A 17,634-nucleotide genomic window follows, 5' to 3' on the forward strand; every position below is an offset into this window, starting at 1 on the left:
CAGTATAATTTCAGTATCACAACTGGTACTGTAGAAAAATACAACAGAGTTCTGAAGGCCATTTGTTGAAGAGTACTGTATTTTCATGCATTATATAATTTACCAGCAGTATGGTAGGACTAGCCAGGAGCCTTATGTTCCCAGACCTCTGGGCATGAAGGCTGCTAAACACAAGAACAAAATTTAACATAAAAACATTCTAATACCAAATAAGTAAAAATAAAGGCCATATGTTAACCCAGCTCTCAATTTTCGTTATTTACAGCAGCAGAAGAGTACTGAAGTACCTAGATTTTTAGAAATAAGAGAGTGAAAACCTTGAATAGCAAGAGGTTTTGGGAAGCCTTAAATGACCTACACTCTGAGAAGATTGATAAAATAGCACAGGAGGAGGAACAGAGCATGTCAACATGGGAGGAAAAAAAACCAAAAAACAAAACAGAGAAAGACCGGTAGACTAATACTGAAGTGACAGAACTAGTGCAGCCCTGACTGTTTCTAACATCCCTCCTTTTATGACTAAACAGTCCTCAAATAGTTATGTACCTTTTGCATGGAGGCTATTAGGACACATTTTGTTCCCCTTAAAGCCAAACAGAAAAATAATAATAGAAGCTTAATTGTATCTATGATTTTTGAAATCAGTTGACATGTCACACGACACAAGAACTGTCATTTTTAGTCCTTTCTGGTTCAGACTGAAGAGACCAGTATGAATTTCAGTCTTCATACTTTTTTTACACATTATACACTGAACATTAAACATAAGATTTTATTTTTATTCGATCCAAGTGCAAACTAGGTTTAAAGTTAAAGCATTGGGTAAGTGCAAGAATAGCATTGCTGTTTCCAAGTCACTATACTTCTCTCATTTGTATGCATTTGAATTGTTTTCAGAGGCCGAAATTGGTGCTGCTGTGCTTGTTATCAAAGCAGAAGAGACCAAACAGCAGATCAGCAGGCTTAATAATGAGGTAATGAGCTTTTGTGTGGCTTGGAGAATATTAACAAGGATTCAAGGAATGCTAGAGAAAACTCAGAAAACTTGGGAATATGGTAAACGTGTGATAAATGAGTTAGCAAAACTAGATAGGGTTCCTACATTTAGGGCAGTGTGGGGCTTTTGACTCTTTCCAAGATTAATTTTCTTCATGAAAGCTATATAAAAGTTGGTGTCATGTGCTAGAGCTAAAAACAAAGTAAGGTTAGTATAGTTAGCCTATCTAATTTTCTTGGGATTTATCCTCTTATGGATCTGTCGTCTTTCCCCAAGCTGCTTCTTCCAACTTTTCTTGTCTGGGTGAATGCTATGCTTTTGGAGAATTTCCTTGAAAGAAATGCAAATTCAGTCATGTTCAAATTCACATCAAACCTGTCAAATCACCTGTGCCTGTTCAGAATGAAACAGAAGTTCATCTGTTCCTGCTCAAGCAATATGATCAGAGGAATGCAGGGCCAATATTGTTCAGTGGTGCTTTTTGTTCTTCCTTTCCTAATAACTTCAAACCTGTAATTGACTATCAATCCAACACAAAAGAGGAGACATTCTCTGGCTAAACTGTTTCCTATACCCAGCCACTGCAGTACTTTGGCTAACCAGATGAAAGAATCAGACTTTAACTTCACAGTTGTACTGCAACACTAAAATCTGTTCCCACAGACTCTGTCTTTCAGTATGAAGAGATTAGAGACAATTTCTTATGATTCCACATGAGGAAACATTTAGATAAATGCAAACACATGGTTTCACTTCTTTTTTTTTTTTTCCTAATCACTTTGGTTACCAGAAACGTCAAGTTTTATTTTACTTTTCCTTCTATATTGTACACGCTTAATCTAGTTATTTTTTATTTCAATATATGAAGTATTTGGCTTGTGAACCTCTTTCATCCTGGGTCAGGTTAACTTGGTCAGATAACTTAAATGTCCTAAACCAAGAGTGCATTCATGCTTAGTTAGTCACTATGAATGCATCACCTCATTTGTATGTCAAACAGTAGAGTTCAGATAAAAGTCTCATGCCCCGCTGACTACTGTTTATTGTAAAGCTTGGTGAAAGAACTCAAAAATCTCTCTAAGATGGTCATTGACAACACTATTACAATAGAAGATTAGATTTCCTATGCAATACTTCTGAAACAGACAAGTCATATTGATTCATCCCTTTTGATTTTGAAAGCAACAGCTATTTTTAAAATATGAAGATGTATTAGGTGGTTATCTGCAAGAGGCAATTGGAAAATACATTGTGCTGGGAGATGGGCTAAGGCAGGCATCTTGTGGATTAACCAGAATTTCAACTGCAATAGTTCTGGGCTTGTTGTTGCTTTTCTAGTGAAAAGCAATAAATAAATCTTGGAACAGGGCAGTATGCTAAATAAAAGAAGAAGAAAAAAAAAAAAAAAACCACACACAAACATGCTGAAGGTAATTTCCCTCCAAGAACAATCTTCACTTTTCCCTGCTAACACTATCTGAACAAAATGTTATGCAACTTGCTTGCTCACACAAACATAAGAACTACAACCACATGCAGTAAAACAGTAAAGTTTCCACACAGGGAAAGAGAATCCAAAATCTTTTCACTGTTCTGAATATGGTTCACTCTTTTAAAATTGAGGAGGAGGTATCAGTCCATTTTTTCACATATTATGCTACCTGTGGGACTTAAAGTAAGAGATGCTTACCTTCCAAGATTTCTGCAGCTTCTCCTGGGATAGAGGTGGATTTGAACCACAAATTCTTGATTAAACAAGTCAACCATTAGCTTTTTAGACAAAAAGAAGTCATCACCAGCAGGTCTTTCTTTCCACAGGAGTGTGAAAGAAGTTGGTTCATCTATAGTCTTTGTCTGTTGAGCAAGTATTAGGAGTCCTATAAGAGGAAGAGAATCTCTGGAGATTTAAAAAGAGTACCGTCAAGTTCTGGAGTCTTGCTAGCTTGAAGTGTGAGACAGAATTTGTTTTCACACTGCATAACTAACTAGGGCCTGCACCAACATGGAATGCTGAGTATTAAAACCGGAAACCAAAGGTTGGGGTAGGTTTAGACATCTTTTGGCAACAGCAGAATTGATTTACATCTAGCCTGGTTAGTGATAAAATGACTTTAATAATAATGCAACTAGGAGATATAAGTAACACAATAATGTTGATAAAAATTCTGAAAATAGTTGCACTTAATGTTTAATGTTTAGTCACAGCAAAGAAAGACATCTTTCTCTGATTACGGAACCTCATAGAACTTATAGAAGATTATAGAACTACATGAGGCTACATGAATGAGTATAGAAAACCCTACACTCTGGAAAACACACCAGACAGTCTAGGAAGCTAAGGGAAAAAGTATTTCAACTTTGCAGTATCTCTAAGATTAATTTACTCTATGCTGTATAAAGTACATTACATAAAGTACATCTTCATCTTAAACATGTCTACACTAATGTAGATTGTTGGTGGTGCCTTGCAGTACTTGGAAGGACTGTGCTCTACTTTCTAAGCTCATATTTTCTAAGTCCCCTAGCAAAGAAACCAGCGTTCTCCATTCTGACCAAGCCAGTTAGAATTTACACAGAAACATTTATATACATGAGAATTCTCAATTTGATGCAACAATGCATGGGCATACAATAAGAACAAATATTGGACTGAGACATAAAAAAAAGCACGAGGAGCAATTCTAACATAGTGTAGATTTAGGTTTCATAGGTAACATTCTGTGCTCATCCCAGAGACAGATGGGCAACCTTCAAGTCCTCCCATGGATCAGAAGTTACGCTGAAAAAACTGCATGACATGACTATGAGGCTGCTTAATTGCAAACGTGCCCCATCTGGAGTTCTGAACTGACAATACTGACTTGGTACTTACCCAAATGAGTCTATGAGTAGCCTTGCTGGAATACACTAGCTGTTCCTTGGGGTTTTTTGTTGTTACCTTAAGTATTGAACAACACTTGTAGACCCAGTGTTTTCATCATTCCATCACTCGATGATGACCATTAATGGAAGATTAATGACTGATGCTGCAGCAGACTGCCAGGAGTAAATAAAATACGGACAGAGTTAGAAATTAACTTCTCTGTTATGACATGCAGCCTGCTCCTGAAAGGGAAAGTATGAGAAAACAGGTCACAAGTAGCCAACAGCAGCAAACACCATCATTAATACATTTTCCAGTGGAGATCAGAAGTCAATCAACAAATGCAAAAATAACTGCTTTCATGAAAGGCAATTGTATTACAACAGTTCACTAGTTAGCTTAAAAACATTTCAACTTTTCATTGGGGGAACAAAGACATGCATCTTCCCATTCAGACATTCAATACAGTCTGTTGTTAACAAAGCAAAGCAAAGCAGTTACCCCAGAGATAATTCCACAAAACAAGCTATACCCAGCTCAGATATCCAGTGGAGTTCTTGGCAGTATTTTAGGCATATGACATTCACTACATAACCCAAAGGAAAGTTCATGTACCTAAGAATGGGACTAACAGAAGACAGAGCCTTGATTGAACTTCTGAGTTTGTTAATTAACTTTAGGACTAATGGATGCACAGAATTCCTCTAAGGAGGGTGGGGTCCAAAGTCAGCACTGCCACTTTATTAGGCAACGTGAGAAAAACTTGAACACATCCCAGACATATTCTATAGCTCTTGGGTTTGGCTGCTCAGCTGGTTACTCAGCTTCTTCATTCCCTCGCCTAACCTCACTGGTCATTTTGAGCCTGCATAAGATCCAAGCTGATAAAGGGAATTCCCCTCCGGTTCAGTATTGCAAGGTGGAGTGGAACAGGACTACTTAATTTCCTACCCTATTTGCCTGTAGCACTTAGTCTAAATGATCACAGAATAAAAAAGGCATGACTTTCATTATAGTTTGGTATGTTCAGTATGTGGCAGGCAAGAGAGTTAAGGTTCAGGTACTCGCTCCTGTAGAAATGCAATTATTTAAGCAATAGATTCAAGATTAAGCGACTGAATACCTAACAGTATGGCTCATTTCCTGAGCTGGGGAAAGCTTGATTCAAAGACCTGCTTCAAATTAGGCAGAGCAAGAATTTCAGAATAGGTCTTCTGCCTTAAGAGTATGCATCCTTCCTTTGCAGAGATCTGTACGCCCAACCTGGTCTTTCCAATGCATTTGCCTGCAAAGACTGATCAGATCACTGTATCTAAGCATTCAGCACTTTTTCAGAGGCACCATTTACCTGGTGCAATCATACATAACTACTGAGGAGCACAGAAGTAGGAAACCACTAAGCAGATTTTCTGAGATATACTGGTGGCCATAAGTCTAGATTAAAGCACCTGCCTATCACTGTCCCATTGTCTGTATCCCATTAGGCTTTTAGCTCTCCATCATTTGAATGTAACTGAATGAAAAGAACATGGAAAGACTTCTACTTTGATTCAATGTGCAAAACCCAAACCTGATTTAAAACACAGATCAAATAAAAATAAGAAAATATCCACATTTTAGTCATAATTTTTCTCCCATGAGTTTAGTAATAAATTTAGTGATCAGGCCTTCAGAGTGCACATGTACATGTTCTACATGCAATGACACAGGTACCATGATTTCATGCTCAGATGTACAGGGCATCTTGCGCAGTGCATGCAGACAAACTCAGATTTCTTTGCCATGTCCCCTTTTTTCACATATAAGACCCAGCTCCATCATAGCCTCATTCAGTTTCAGAATTTGGGGGCTAATTTCATACTTTAACACATCAGTAGACCCTACAATTACAGCACTGAAACAGTATAATGAACAGAGTACTCACATTTCTCCCATTCAACTGAAAAACAAACAAACATAAGGAAATATGAATAGGGTCAGCTTTTGTACTAGAAAATTGCCTTTTATTTAGCTGCATGTTTGAGCACTTAGTAGAAATTCAGCTATTTTTAATTTTAGGGGTTTTAGATGCAAGTGCTTAAAATACTCTAAGCATTTGGCACTTGGAACAGAGAAAACGCATTCACAGGGATATTTCACTTTCGTCTAACAAAAGGAACAATTCTAAATAAATATGGTTATTTTCCAAATCACCTATAGAGATTTTATAAAAAGATTATTTGAAAACAGAATTCGCATCCAGCTGCCAAAAATCAATCTCATTCTCCTCACAGGACAGGAAAAAAGTATTCTTAAGCGAAACATTCTCCTTAATACTAAAACGTATGCACACAATGGAAATAGTAATTTTATAATCAATGCCAATGAAAGAGATTTAGTAATCAGGCCTTCAGTTTTACATAGGGGATGTACTACTGAAGTTCAATTTGCAGCTTGAGATCTCACACAAAGAAATCCTCTCACTTACAGTAATTACAAACATATTTTCTTTGTAACAAGTTCATAACTATATTATCACGAGAGAAATTATTTTGCAGCAAGGCTATCCCAATAGGTTTTTTTGGAAAACATCCTTCAGCCAAGAAAAATGTGACAAAAAGTGAATCAATGACATTTATTGATGATGAAAACTAATTACAACTAATCCATCCATTTTGGATTTTAGCTATGTAAATTTAGAATGAAAGTCAAGGTATAAAACCTAGTATTATTTGTGTTAAGAAATAAAAGCTTTCTAAACCATAAACAGCAAGTAAATACATTTTTGTCTATTGAGATGTGTCAAAATATATTTTCTGCTTAGCACTGATATTCATGTTTCCAAAGAACTCCTACCTTGTTGGTTTTTTGTCTCTCCCTGCTCTTGTACTTTGATGATTGCACAGTAGCCTTTCCAGGTATTTTTTTCTTTCTTTTAGTGTTAGCTTAATAGCTATTGGCAGATGAAGGTAACAAAAATGGCTGATACACTAAGGTTTAGGTTAATTTCAAGTAGGACATATAGCACATACGTGGCATAGCTCCTATATGCTGTGGAGTCTTTCTTTTACTTTTCATTGGTGGAAAGACATCTGAGACAATGAAATTAATCAAGAGAGGAAGCCATGCAGCATAAAAATCAACAGGGCACCAGAAGCTGATTTCAGATTTGAATAAAAAATATTACTACCACAACAGATTATCTAGTTAACTCTCTAACAAGCATTTCAAAACCCTCCTGTACTGAAAAGATCTATTTTCCCAACATCTAAATGTAAAACTCTGTTGGTATGCAAGTTCACTGCTTTTTCTCTTCTGTGTAGAAGACATAAGAAAAATCTGACTGCCATTCTCATTCTAAAACCAATTTACACAGGAAACATATTGTTCGAGCAGATCTCAACAAACCAAATTCCTTCTGCCTTTCTTTTCCCATCACATTTTCTAAAACCCTCCATTGGTAGCATTTTCTTTTGTATTGTCTTTAGTTAGATCTTTTAAGTCACTGATAAAGTACATGATCTCAAGCCTCACCAGCCTAAGTAATTCCTAGTGAAAAGAAACCCCTTTCTGTGTCCAACAAAAAAAATAAAATGCTGTTCAGATATCCTGGGAGCATGATTAATGCCTGCAAAGTGTCATTCAGCAAAACTCCACCAACATTATTCTATAATATTATGCATAGGCAGAATATTGTACTTAGATTCACGCCTCTGACATTTTCTCTGCAGATGTAACATTTAACATTTATCTTCGTTGAATTTCATGTTACTGATATTTAAAAGTGAACATGAATTGCATTTAGCCATTGAAAATAAACATTAAATAAAAACAGATCAAGATGGGCTGCTAAAAAGAGTGGCTTGAAATGTCCACGGATGACAGCAAACCACTGATCATAACCCATTCCCACCAAATATAAATCCAACTCATAGTGAGTAAACCTTGGTCATATTTTCTTAGCAGATTTAGAAGAATGTCACATGGACAGAAACATCTGAGAAGTCTTCTGACAAGATATATATATATTTTACATCTACAATTTCTTCTTATTTTTTAAACCAGCTTTTCAATTAAAGAAGAGGATTACATTGTTTTGCCACAGTTTATTCTTGGGAAATATTATGTTGCCTGTTCTTTTTTAGCTATTCCTTTAGGTGCTTATAGAAATTATTTACTTAATATTTTTGCCCAATATCATAGATAAAACCTCAGCCTTTCTTTCAACAGTACATACTAACAGCTTCTCTTGTCCCAGCCACCTGGGATTTCCATAATCCTCTGTTTGGTCTCAGTCAGTAGCTAGTCCGTCAGTTTGTCCCCGATACTTTCTTAAATCCTTGAAGCTGTCCTGATTCTACGCCAACATCCACATCCAACAACAAAGAGCCACCAATTATTATTAGAACTGCAGTTAGGGAACCCTTTTTCTAGACTGACTTTCATAGGAGTCCTGTTGACTTGAATACACTTCAATTGTCTAGTCCTTTATACTTTTCTGTTCTGCCCTTACTTGTTTAATAGCAGTAATCTTAGTGTCCTAATTTACCCAGACAGATTGGTTGCCCTGGAACTACCCGAGAGCTGACTGGTGAGTCAGCAGAGAAACCAGAAAATTTTATTCTACTCCTACATGATAAAGCCAATTTCACAGCCCTGCAGATTTCTGGATTTATTTCTCTAAAACTGAACCATCACATCATTGCACACAAATCCTATATATTTAATCTGAACTCAGATTAACTGCGCTGGATATTTTCTTTTTTCTTCTGCAACTAGCTTTATTCCTAAAGTACCATTAAATCAGAGATATCTGTCACCATAGTACCAATGGCCACAGAGATGCTAATAGATGATCAGTGAAACGTCTGTCTCCACTCAGTTCTCATTTCATTCATTCAACAGTGCACTTACTGGGAAAGAGAGTATCAGCAGCTCATTAATCTGAGCCTTGAGAGACAACTCATTCTGGCTGAATGTCTCTGACTTTAAGAAGCACCACAACAGAAGCAGCAACGAAACACCAAGCAAGGGAACAGAGAAACTGCCATATCCAGTGCAAACCAGGGATCATGCCTGCATTGCCAAAATACAATTTTACTTTATCAAGCAGCACATTTTCTTGTTCATCACTTCTTTGGGTTTTCAGAAAGAGTCATGATGAATTTCAGGAAGATGTCTGAATATAGTTTGAATTAAAAAAGTAGTAAACCACAGAGAAAAAAAAATACTGATGTATTGGGCTTCTAATCAGAAAAAAAGCTTATTCCAGATTTATCCAAGAACAGTGATGAGAGATATGCATCCTAGTAGAAAACAGAACATTAAAAAAAAAAAGTAAATGCTGGAATATATCATGAAAAAAAACAAAGAAACCTGTTTAGCCAGTATCATTTAAACAAAGCAATAATCACCATCATCACCTTATGTTATTTAGAGGTTTTCATCACTGTTATGGAAAGGTTTAAATACAATCACCTCCATTCCCACCTAATTACATGGAGCAAAGTATTCAAACTGCACAACAATTTAACACTGGTAGTAAAGAAAAATACTTTTTCTACTGAAAAGGTTGTAGTAATTTGGAAGTTCAAAATACATCTACTAAAACTTATGTTGGTCAGGGCATCGGAAAAGTCCATATGCATATGTTAAATGTCCATATTAAAAAAAAAAAAAAAAAAAAAACAAAACCCACACTAAACCACACCTGAGTTTTTAACCTCTGTTTTGAAAGATATTCTTTCTTTACAACAGAGTCTGCTAAAAAGGTACCAACATATTGAGTTTAACTAGACTGAGAAGCACCTCTTCCTAATTCAAGTTAAATCTGTCTATATCCCAGTTTCTATATCAGGAAACACTGCAGTACCTTTTTCAAGCCCTAGAAACTGTTAAGGCAGCATTTCAACTATATTTAGGATCTCACAGATCATTTTAAAGCTGTCTGCCTAGCACAGCAGGAACCATTTGTACAACTAGCTGTATTGCCTAGAAATAATCACTGAACTCCTGAAAATAGCCTTACCAGCACGCAAGGAATTAGTCCTTTCACTCAGGACAAAACTCTGCTGTATTCAATTTCTGTTCATAGACTAAAATTTCTTTTGCTTTCTATCTCTGTTCTTTTGTACTTTCTGGAGCACTGTGAAATTGTTAACATTATTGATAAAATTGTCCCCTGTTACACCTGCCTATATGCATCTACTCAAGAATCTCTGCAGGGTGTCAAAAGGATAGCATAAACAGTACAGTATCAATAATAGCAATAATAGTATATTATATAGGCATATAATAATGCAGAGATAGATGGTAATTTATAGTAGCACAGATATTGGAGGTTTAATCTGGTAAATTTAACAGTTTGCAAAATCCAGAAAAGGTTTTAAATGATCCAGAAAATTACATGTTTGCTTTGCCTATGTGTCCAGCAGTATCAGTCCAAACAGATCTTACTAAATGGTCGTCAATTTCTAATGAAATTTGGCAGAACTACTTCAGATCTTAAGCCATCATACTACTGGAAACTGTTAAAGCATACATCAAAGGCTGGTTTATCAGGTCAGTTCCTATGACTGTGGCAAGAGCAAGCTGATGAGAAGACAGCACTCTAGGAGCTAGCTGATAAATCAAAAATAGTATCTGGGCACCAGAGCAAGTTGTAATTAACAAAAATTCAGGACTGCCACAGGTACTGATGCTGGGATTGATTTTTGCTGTAATGTCTCAACGAATTGGCAAAAGAAACATGTTGAAGAATAATTAAAATTTTAAAAAACCTTTAAGTAATCGGAAATAGAAGGAAAAAACATAGAACAAACCATAAAAAGACATTTTAAAGCTGCAGAATTTTTCACACAGCGTTCGTATTTTGGGTAAGGAGCATACTCATAAGGCATTATCAATCTTCCTACCTGAATGACTGCAGAAAGCCCTGTAAAATGGATGCAAGTTGGGAAATTAGGCACAGAAAACTTGCTTTTTCTGCTAGGAGCAGGGGCCAGTAACAGTCCTTAAATAGAACTGACAATCACTGAACCTGGGTAGCCATGGGTTTAGCTGTCCTTCTTCCCTCTTTCTTCCCAAAGAGCTTTTAGAGGTTTTGCAATGACATCTCCCAGCCCCCAATGGACCACAGAAGCTCTTGATTTGTCCAGAAATCTCACGGTGTGCTTCCTTACCGTCTGACAGTACCGAGAGCCTTCTCTGGCTGCTCTGACCTCACAGGAATTCTGTCCACAAATCACTTTCCTAACATATTTTAATCCCTCACATTAACTGAAGTTCAAATGAGCTACCAGGCATTCGAGTGATCTCAGCTGACAGAAGAAGATCCCATGATTATTTTCTATTTAGCTTGAGTTAATAAGGTAACAGGGCAGAAAGAGAGGGAAGTGGAGAGACAGAGAGAGGATCCTGTAACGTAACTCACGGGCTTCCTCCCTTCAAGCATTTTCCCTCCAGGGGTGTGTGATCATTACAAAACCATGAAACAATACAATGGGTTTGAACTCTTAGCCCAGAGAGAAATGAAAAGACATATAGGAACTGTACTGGAACTTCCTACTTCCCTTCTAATGCAACATTTATTTATAATTATTGTACCTGTTGTAATGCAGTCAAACTCAGATTTTGAAAATGTCTTTCCAGCAGATTTCTTTGGAACTATCCTGTCAGAAAAATGAAAACTGTATTTCTATTTCTGATTACATGAAAATTAATCAGTTTAGGGCACCTGATCAGCGGTGTCTTTACTTCAGGGCAAAAGAAGTTAGCTTTTTTCTTTTTGACAGGTGGTTTGTCCTTCTGAAGATAAATATGCAGCCATGTCTTTTTTCTCAACAAAATACTTTCACTCGTATCAGTGTGAGAAACTCTATTTTAACGGTAATGACAGTGGTTTGACCTAAAATAGATTGATTAGCTACCATGGAAACAAAGGTCATTTCTACTTCTTGATAGGTTAGACTGATTTTAACTTCCTACAAACTTTTCCTTAAAAAAAAAAAAAAAGGAAAGACACACACATTTAACTGGTGAGCAGGTCACTTATGTTTTTGTTAGGCTTTTCATTTCCCAAAATGTCCTTATAATATCCTAACAAATGTCCCCATTAATGTTCATATACCAATTCACTTTAAAACACAACTTCAGAACTTGTTAATCTGATCCCCATACAAACCAGCAGTTTTGGGGAGATTAAAGACTTCACATGATTAATGTAATTAATTGGATGCTATCAGTGGTTTCAGCATTAAAAAAAAAAGGTCTAATAGAAAATATGATTCTTCCTTTTGCATAAACATACCTGCATGGAAGCAAACTGTCTCACAGGCTTTTGTATTGTTTACACATTTAACAGCAGCAAGTGGTTTTTAGAGTTTCCAGTTTCTTTTCTTATTTTTGGTTGGTTTGTTTTGGTTTTAGTAGTAGTCCACTGGATTATAACTACTACTTGCATCCGACAACTTTGGGTATGAGTTTCTTTTATTTCATAACCATAGTTCTGAACAAGATTTCAATTAGCTCAATTTTGTACCATTCATCTCTCTAAAATAAGTTAAGAAAAAGGTTTGTTCCTTAAAATATTTAATGACTTATCAAGAAGCTATTGATGTCATTGTCCCTGGAAATCATCTCAGTTCTGACTTTAAGGACATTCTTTATAGAGAGAGTATAATTTAAAATCAGGTGAATTATGCCTACAAAATGCTACAAAGCATTTATTGAGTTGCTTTCGTTATTTCAATATGCCACATGAGGTGTAAGATGTAGCTGTGGTAAAGCAGATGTATGGACTGTTTCCCACACATATATTAGTAGAGCATATTTCTTTAAAGCAAAGACATTGTGCCACAGATTTAAGCTGATATTGTTGGAAGGAAAAAGGGTGTGTATATGTGTATTTCAGGCACGACTACCTAAATACTGTGATGTTTTGCCCTGCCATAACAGGTGACAACTTTAACTCAAGAAGTCTCACAATTAAGTAAGGATATGAAGAACGTGATGCACCTTCTAGAGAACCTGCTCACATCCCAGAAGCCTCCAGGGTTCTGTGCCATGCACAGCATATCTCGAAGTCCTACCCTGGAAAGTCTGCAGTCTCGGACATCTTGGACTACACGTCAACCTTGCACGCACAGGCAAGCTGGGAACTTTACTTGCACCAAAGCACAACTTTGCCGTGGCAACACATTCTGTGACATTTGGAATACAGACTCTGTCAGCAGCAGTCCCCAAAGAACTGAACCCAACCTGCAAAATTCTATGGACGGTGAATTCTGTTATACACCGGGCCTTCACAATTCCCCCTCCCAGTATCAGGTAATTCAGAAAGACAATTTGCAAATTTTAAGATGCACCTCTCCCCATTCAGACACTACCTTGACCCCTCTTCAGTCTATTTCAGCAACTCTTTCTTCTTCAGTATGCTCGTCATCAGAGACATCGTTACACCTCGTGCTCCCCAGCAGATCTGAGGAAGGTAGCTTTAGCCAAGGAGCAATCAGCTCACTAAGCCTTGAGAACCTGCCAGGATCATGGGACCTGGAAGGAACAGCCAGACGAGTTTCTGCACAGACCCCAGATTTCCCGATAGACATTGTAACAAGCACAAAGGATGTTAAAGATAAAGATTACCAAGCCATAGACGTATAATGAGAAACAGTGAGGTGATACTCGAAGCAGGTTCCACAGCTGCCAGTTTTAAATTTAGAGAGTACTGCATGACTGCTTTATTTGACCTTTTCTCTAGCAATCACGGAGACTTACAAACATGAAAATTCAGATTTATAGAAAGTACGAAAGGTATTGCTGGTTCATGCTATAGGGAAAAAAAAAAAATCTAGATTCTAGAAGCATGTTGAAAAGCATTTTGTATACAGATATAAGTTTGGCAGACTTTTGTGACAGTCCAAAGACCCTGAGGGTCAGAGCAGCTGGAAGTCTAGGACAAAAGAACTGTCATGGGTGGCTTTTGTTCATCAAAGCAAAGGTTTCCCCTGAGTGTCTGACTGTTGTTCCCAAACAATATCTATGGCACTGTTTGCTTCAGGTAACCATGGGTCCTGCTGGTCTGTTTGTCAGTTCTGTGAAGGCAAAGGGACAATTATCGCTGCATGTCATCTAGACAATCAACCAAATAGAGCTGGTAGAGAGTGGTTAGTTGTTGCACGTTGTTTGTCATGTAAATGAAACCTTCTAATTTATCTAAAAATACTATTTTTATATACTTGGTATGAAACGTACTTAATTATTTAAAATATTTATAAGAAGAATAAGAGTTTGTTTTCATTTTGGTAAAAGCTTGCAGTTTTAACAAGAAACGCACTACCATCATGTACTAGATCAAATACTATTTATTGTTAAGATATTATGTAGTTTACAAATGGATACCATTTTATGTGCATGCAATTTGCAATGAATGTATTCATGCTGGTGGAATACAAATAAATTAAGGTATTATTTTATTAAAAAAAAAAAAAAATAAAACAAGTGGAATGTTTTATCCTATACCAAGTCAGCTATCACTGCTTAAAAAGTGAATTGTTATACTGATAAAATTAAGTACCCCTGGTTTGAGTCTTAGTATTACACCTTTACTGATAAGACCAAGTCAACATTTTACTACGCATTCCAGTTTTAAGATTTTATATCTGAATAAGAAAATTAAGAGGGATGAAAGCCACTGAGCAAACTGAGGAATATTAAAGGACAAAATTACAATGTTTTAGTAAGAATCAAATAATTTTAAAATAGTTATTTATTTGATGATTTTTACTTACACATGTAAAAACTAGTTTTGACCTTCAGACAAAAAAAAAAGAAAAAAAAAAAAAGACTAGAGGCTTGAAAAATTGTTTGACCCAGAACATGATTTAGTGCCCAAAGGAAATCTGAAGGTTTTTTTCAATATTTAATGTATTAGAAACTTAGATCACTGCAGTGCAAACAGAGGTACTGCTTTGCATTGGAATTTTGATTTGTATATTTAAAGATGCACAGTATGCATCATATCTGCATGTTCTTTAGCATGTTTTCTAAAAAAACCATGTTTACAACCCAAAATGAATGTTCTAAAATGGAGAAGTAAATTAAGTTACATTCAATAATTAAAGCAAACTGGCAATTATAAAATTAAAAATTTGATCAAATTATCAAATTAAAACAGACTTTTGTTTAACAAGAGAATTTTTTTTCTGAAAACTTGAAAGACTAAGTTCATTGTTAACATTTGGAAGTGTGCAGGAACACAAATCCTAGTTATAGTCTGTGCCCAGCTTACACCCTTTCACATCCTTTTTCCCACTGGTACAAATTAAGGATAAAACGTCAACTCTCATTTCAAGCTGCCTGAATTTTGTCAGTGAGTCTGCACTGCAGCGTGGGTGTTTATATACAGGGTTTCCTACTTCCCTTCTATTCCAGCTTTTTCTTAGTTTAAGGTTAAACAGAGAAGCGCTGATTAAATAAGGCATAGTTCAGAAAGTAAAAAAAAAAATAAATAAAATAAATAAATTGTTAATAAATACTACCAAATACCAAAGGTCTATGGTGTTTCTGCAAATAATCCTGGCTCATCTTTAGCAATCTGCCATTGTCCACCCTGCCATAGGGCAGGAGGATGGGGCAGGGGGAGGCTGCCTGCCTCCCACACCCGGGGCAGGCACCCACTATTTGTCTACCATGCTTAGTTCCCAATTTCACTTAATAATTTCCATTACATATAGAAAGTGGGAGCAGTGTTTGCTTTCTCATTTTATAAGCAATACATAAGCCGTTATGTATATGCTTTAAAGTTTTGGTATCGTGGTTTAGGGTTTTTTTCTGGTATAAGCATAGTGTTGTGAAATTAAAACTAGATGCTTTGTTCTGGAGGTTTTGTGTCAGTTTTATACAGAAGCGTAAAAAGGTCAGTGGAAACAAAAAGCCACTCTGCTTAAATAGTCATAGCTTTACTGCTGTACATCTAATTCTCAAATTAAAAAATGCATGTGTGGTAGTTGAGAAGTAGCACCAGAATATCTGTCCTAAGTAGTTCCTTGTTTCTGCAAGCATCAAATATATCCTACAGAAAGCTGGCAAACACTATGGCATTTGTATTGGCTATAGTTTCAAAGGGGACACATAGCCATTACCTTGATTGCAGAGAGTCTGCAAGATGGGCATCACACAGGTGAGCACGCCGCCTTCCAGGGAAAAGCTCAGTGAACTTAGGACAGGACAAGAGTTAATCCCAGGCCAAAACCAAGTAAGCAAAAAGAAAGGTCAGCAAAATAGAAATCTGAATTTGAAGGGTAGTTCTATTTTAAATTTCCTGACACCATTATATTATGAAAGCCCTAGGAAAAGAAACCCCCAAGCAGGTTTGTTGGAAAATGTCTGGCAACCGATGCAACAAATTTCAGTTTTGAAGGTAAAATGACAATTCTTAGGACAAATGGGAAGGCACATACATTTGGAATAGAACAGTAATTTCTAGACAAGATTGCCATGAGCAGAATATTTCTACATCCAGTGAGGCCATGGAGGATTTCTGGGTTTAAAGAAACAATCACTGTAATATTCAAGTGTTACCTTCAAAAGGTGTTCATTACAAACATCACTACAAGCATCCCACACCCTAACATCCAACAGCCCAGACAATTTACTGTATTCCTTTTTGCACTAAGCTTTACAAAAATAAAAATAGAATTAATTTCAACAATTTTGTTATTCCCATTTAATTCTGTATCACTTCCTAAATTTGACACATTTTCTTCCATCACTGTTATTTTTTTCTTCCGTACAGTAATTGCAATCTCTATTTATTTATTTTCCCTCACTCATTCTCTTTTGTATCTCCACACAGCTTAACACAAGTTCTGCAAATACTCTTTTTTTTTTTTTTTTTTTTTTTTTTACAATTCATACCCAGCTTTTGTGAAAAGCTTTCTTAGATCTGTCAGTTGGTTATCTACCACAGATAATTTACACTCTAATTAACCTATCTCCTAACTGCACATGAGATTTCAAAACATTTTATTTTATAAGGTAATTTTGTAACGCACTGTGACAACAGACTCACCTGGTAGCTTGTGAAAAAACCACGTGTTTCATAAATCAAGATTTGGGATAAAGCAAACTGTTCTCAGCCTTTCCTCCATCTTCTTTCCTTAAGCTAAAAACACTTGTTTCCCACACCCCGCTCAGGGGGACACATTGCAGATATTCTGTGCTGCTGGGCTTACCACAGAAAGTGCACAGCCATATTCCCATTATTTAGAAAAACGCTTCTAACAACTTGCCTCAGCATTAAAAGAGTGTGGCTATAGCCGGGAATTTAGGGAGCAATGGAGTGAGCAATAAGAAAAGGGAAAAGGCTGGTACCTGGTTTCCTGGCTCCATCCCCTGGCTCTGAAGCGGAGTTTGCACAGCAGTCATCAGTTCCATCAGCCTACATGGTGCTGAGTCTTCGCTTCACTCAGAAAATCACATCACCTATCTTAACAAACCTGATCTCCTTCTATGACAAGGTGACCACCTATGGAATAAGGGAAACGCTGTGGATGTTGTCTACCTGGACTTTAGTAAAGCCTTTGACAGTCTCCTGCAGTGTTCTCCTGGAGAAACTGCCTACTCATGGCTTGGACAGGCGTACTCTACATGCTGGGTGAAAGCTGGCTGGGTGGCCCAGCCCAAGGACTGGTGGTGAATGGAGTTACATCCAGCTGGTGGCCGGTCACAAGTGGTGTTCCCCAGGGCCCATTATCAGGCCCAGTCCTGTTTAATAGCTTTATCAACCATTTGGACA

At 36.8% G+C, this 17,634-nt stretch overlaps 1 protein-coding gene across 3 annotated transcripts in view; it reads left to right on the top strand.

Annotated features, from left to right (window-relative positions):
• Positions 1-14,560, top strand: part of KCNH8 (potassium voltage-gated channel subfamily H member 8) — a 195,821-nt gene extending 181,261 nt beyond the window's left edge. For 2 of the 3 annotated variants that reach the window (XM_056338272.1, XM_056338273.1), the window contains 2 exons: positions 898-974; positions 12,795-14,560. In XM_056338272.1, the coding sequence (XP_056194247.1) occupies positions 898-974; positions 12,795-13,499 (782 nt within the window). In that variant the 3' untranslated portion in view covers positions 13,500-14,560. The remainder of the gene's footprint in view (positions 1-897; positions 975-12,794) is intronic. The other variant, XM_056338274.1, reaches the window with a different exon arrangement.
• Positions 14,561-17,634: the final 3,074 nt, after the last annotated feature.

This window comes from Falco biarmicus, chromosome 4 (genome assembly GCF_023638135.1).
Source record: "Falco biarmicus isolate bFalBia1 chromosome 4, bFalBia1.pri, whole genome shotgun sequence".
NCBI classification, from domain to species: Eukaryota; Metazoa; Chordata; class Aves; order Falconiformes; family Falconidae; genus Falco; species Falco biarmicus.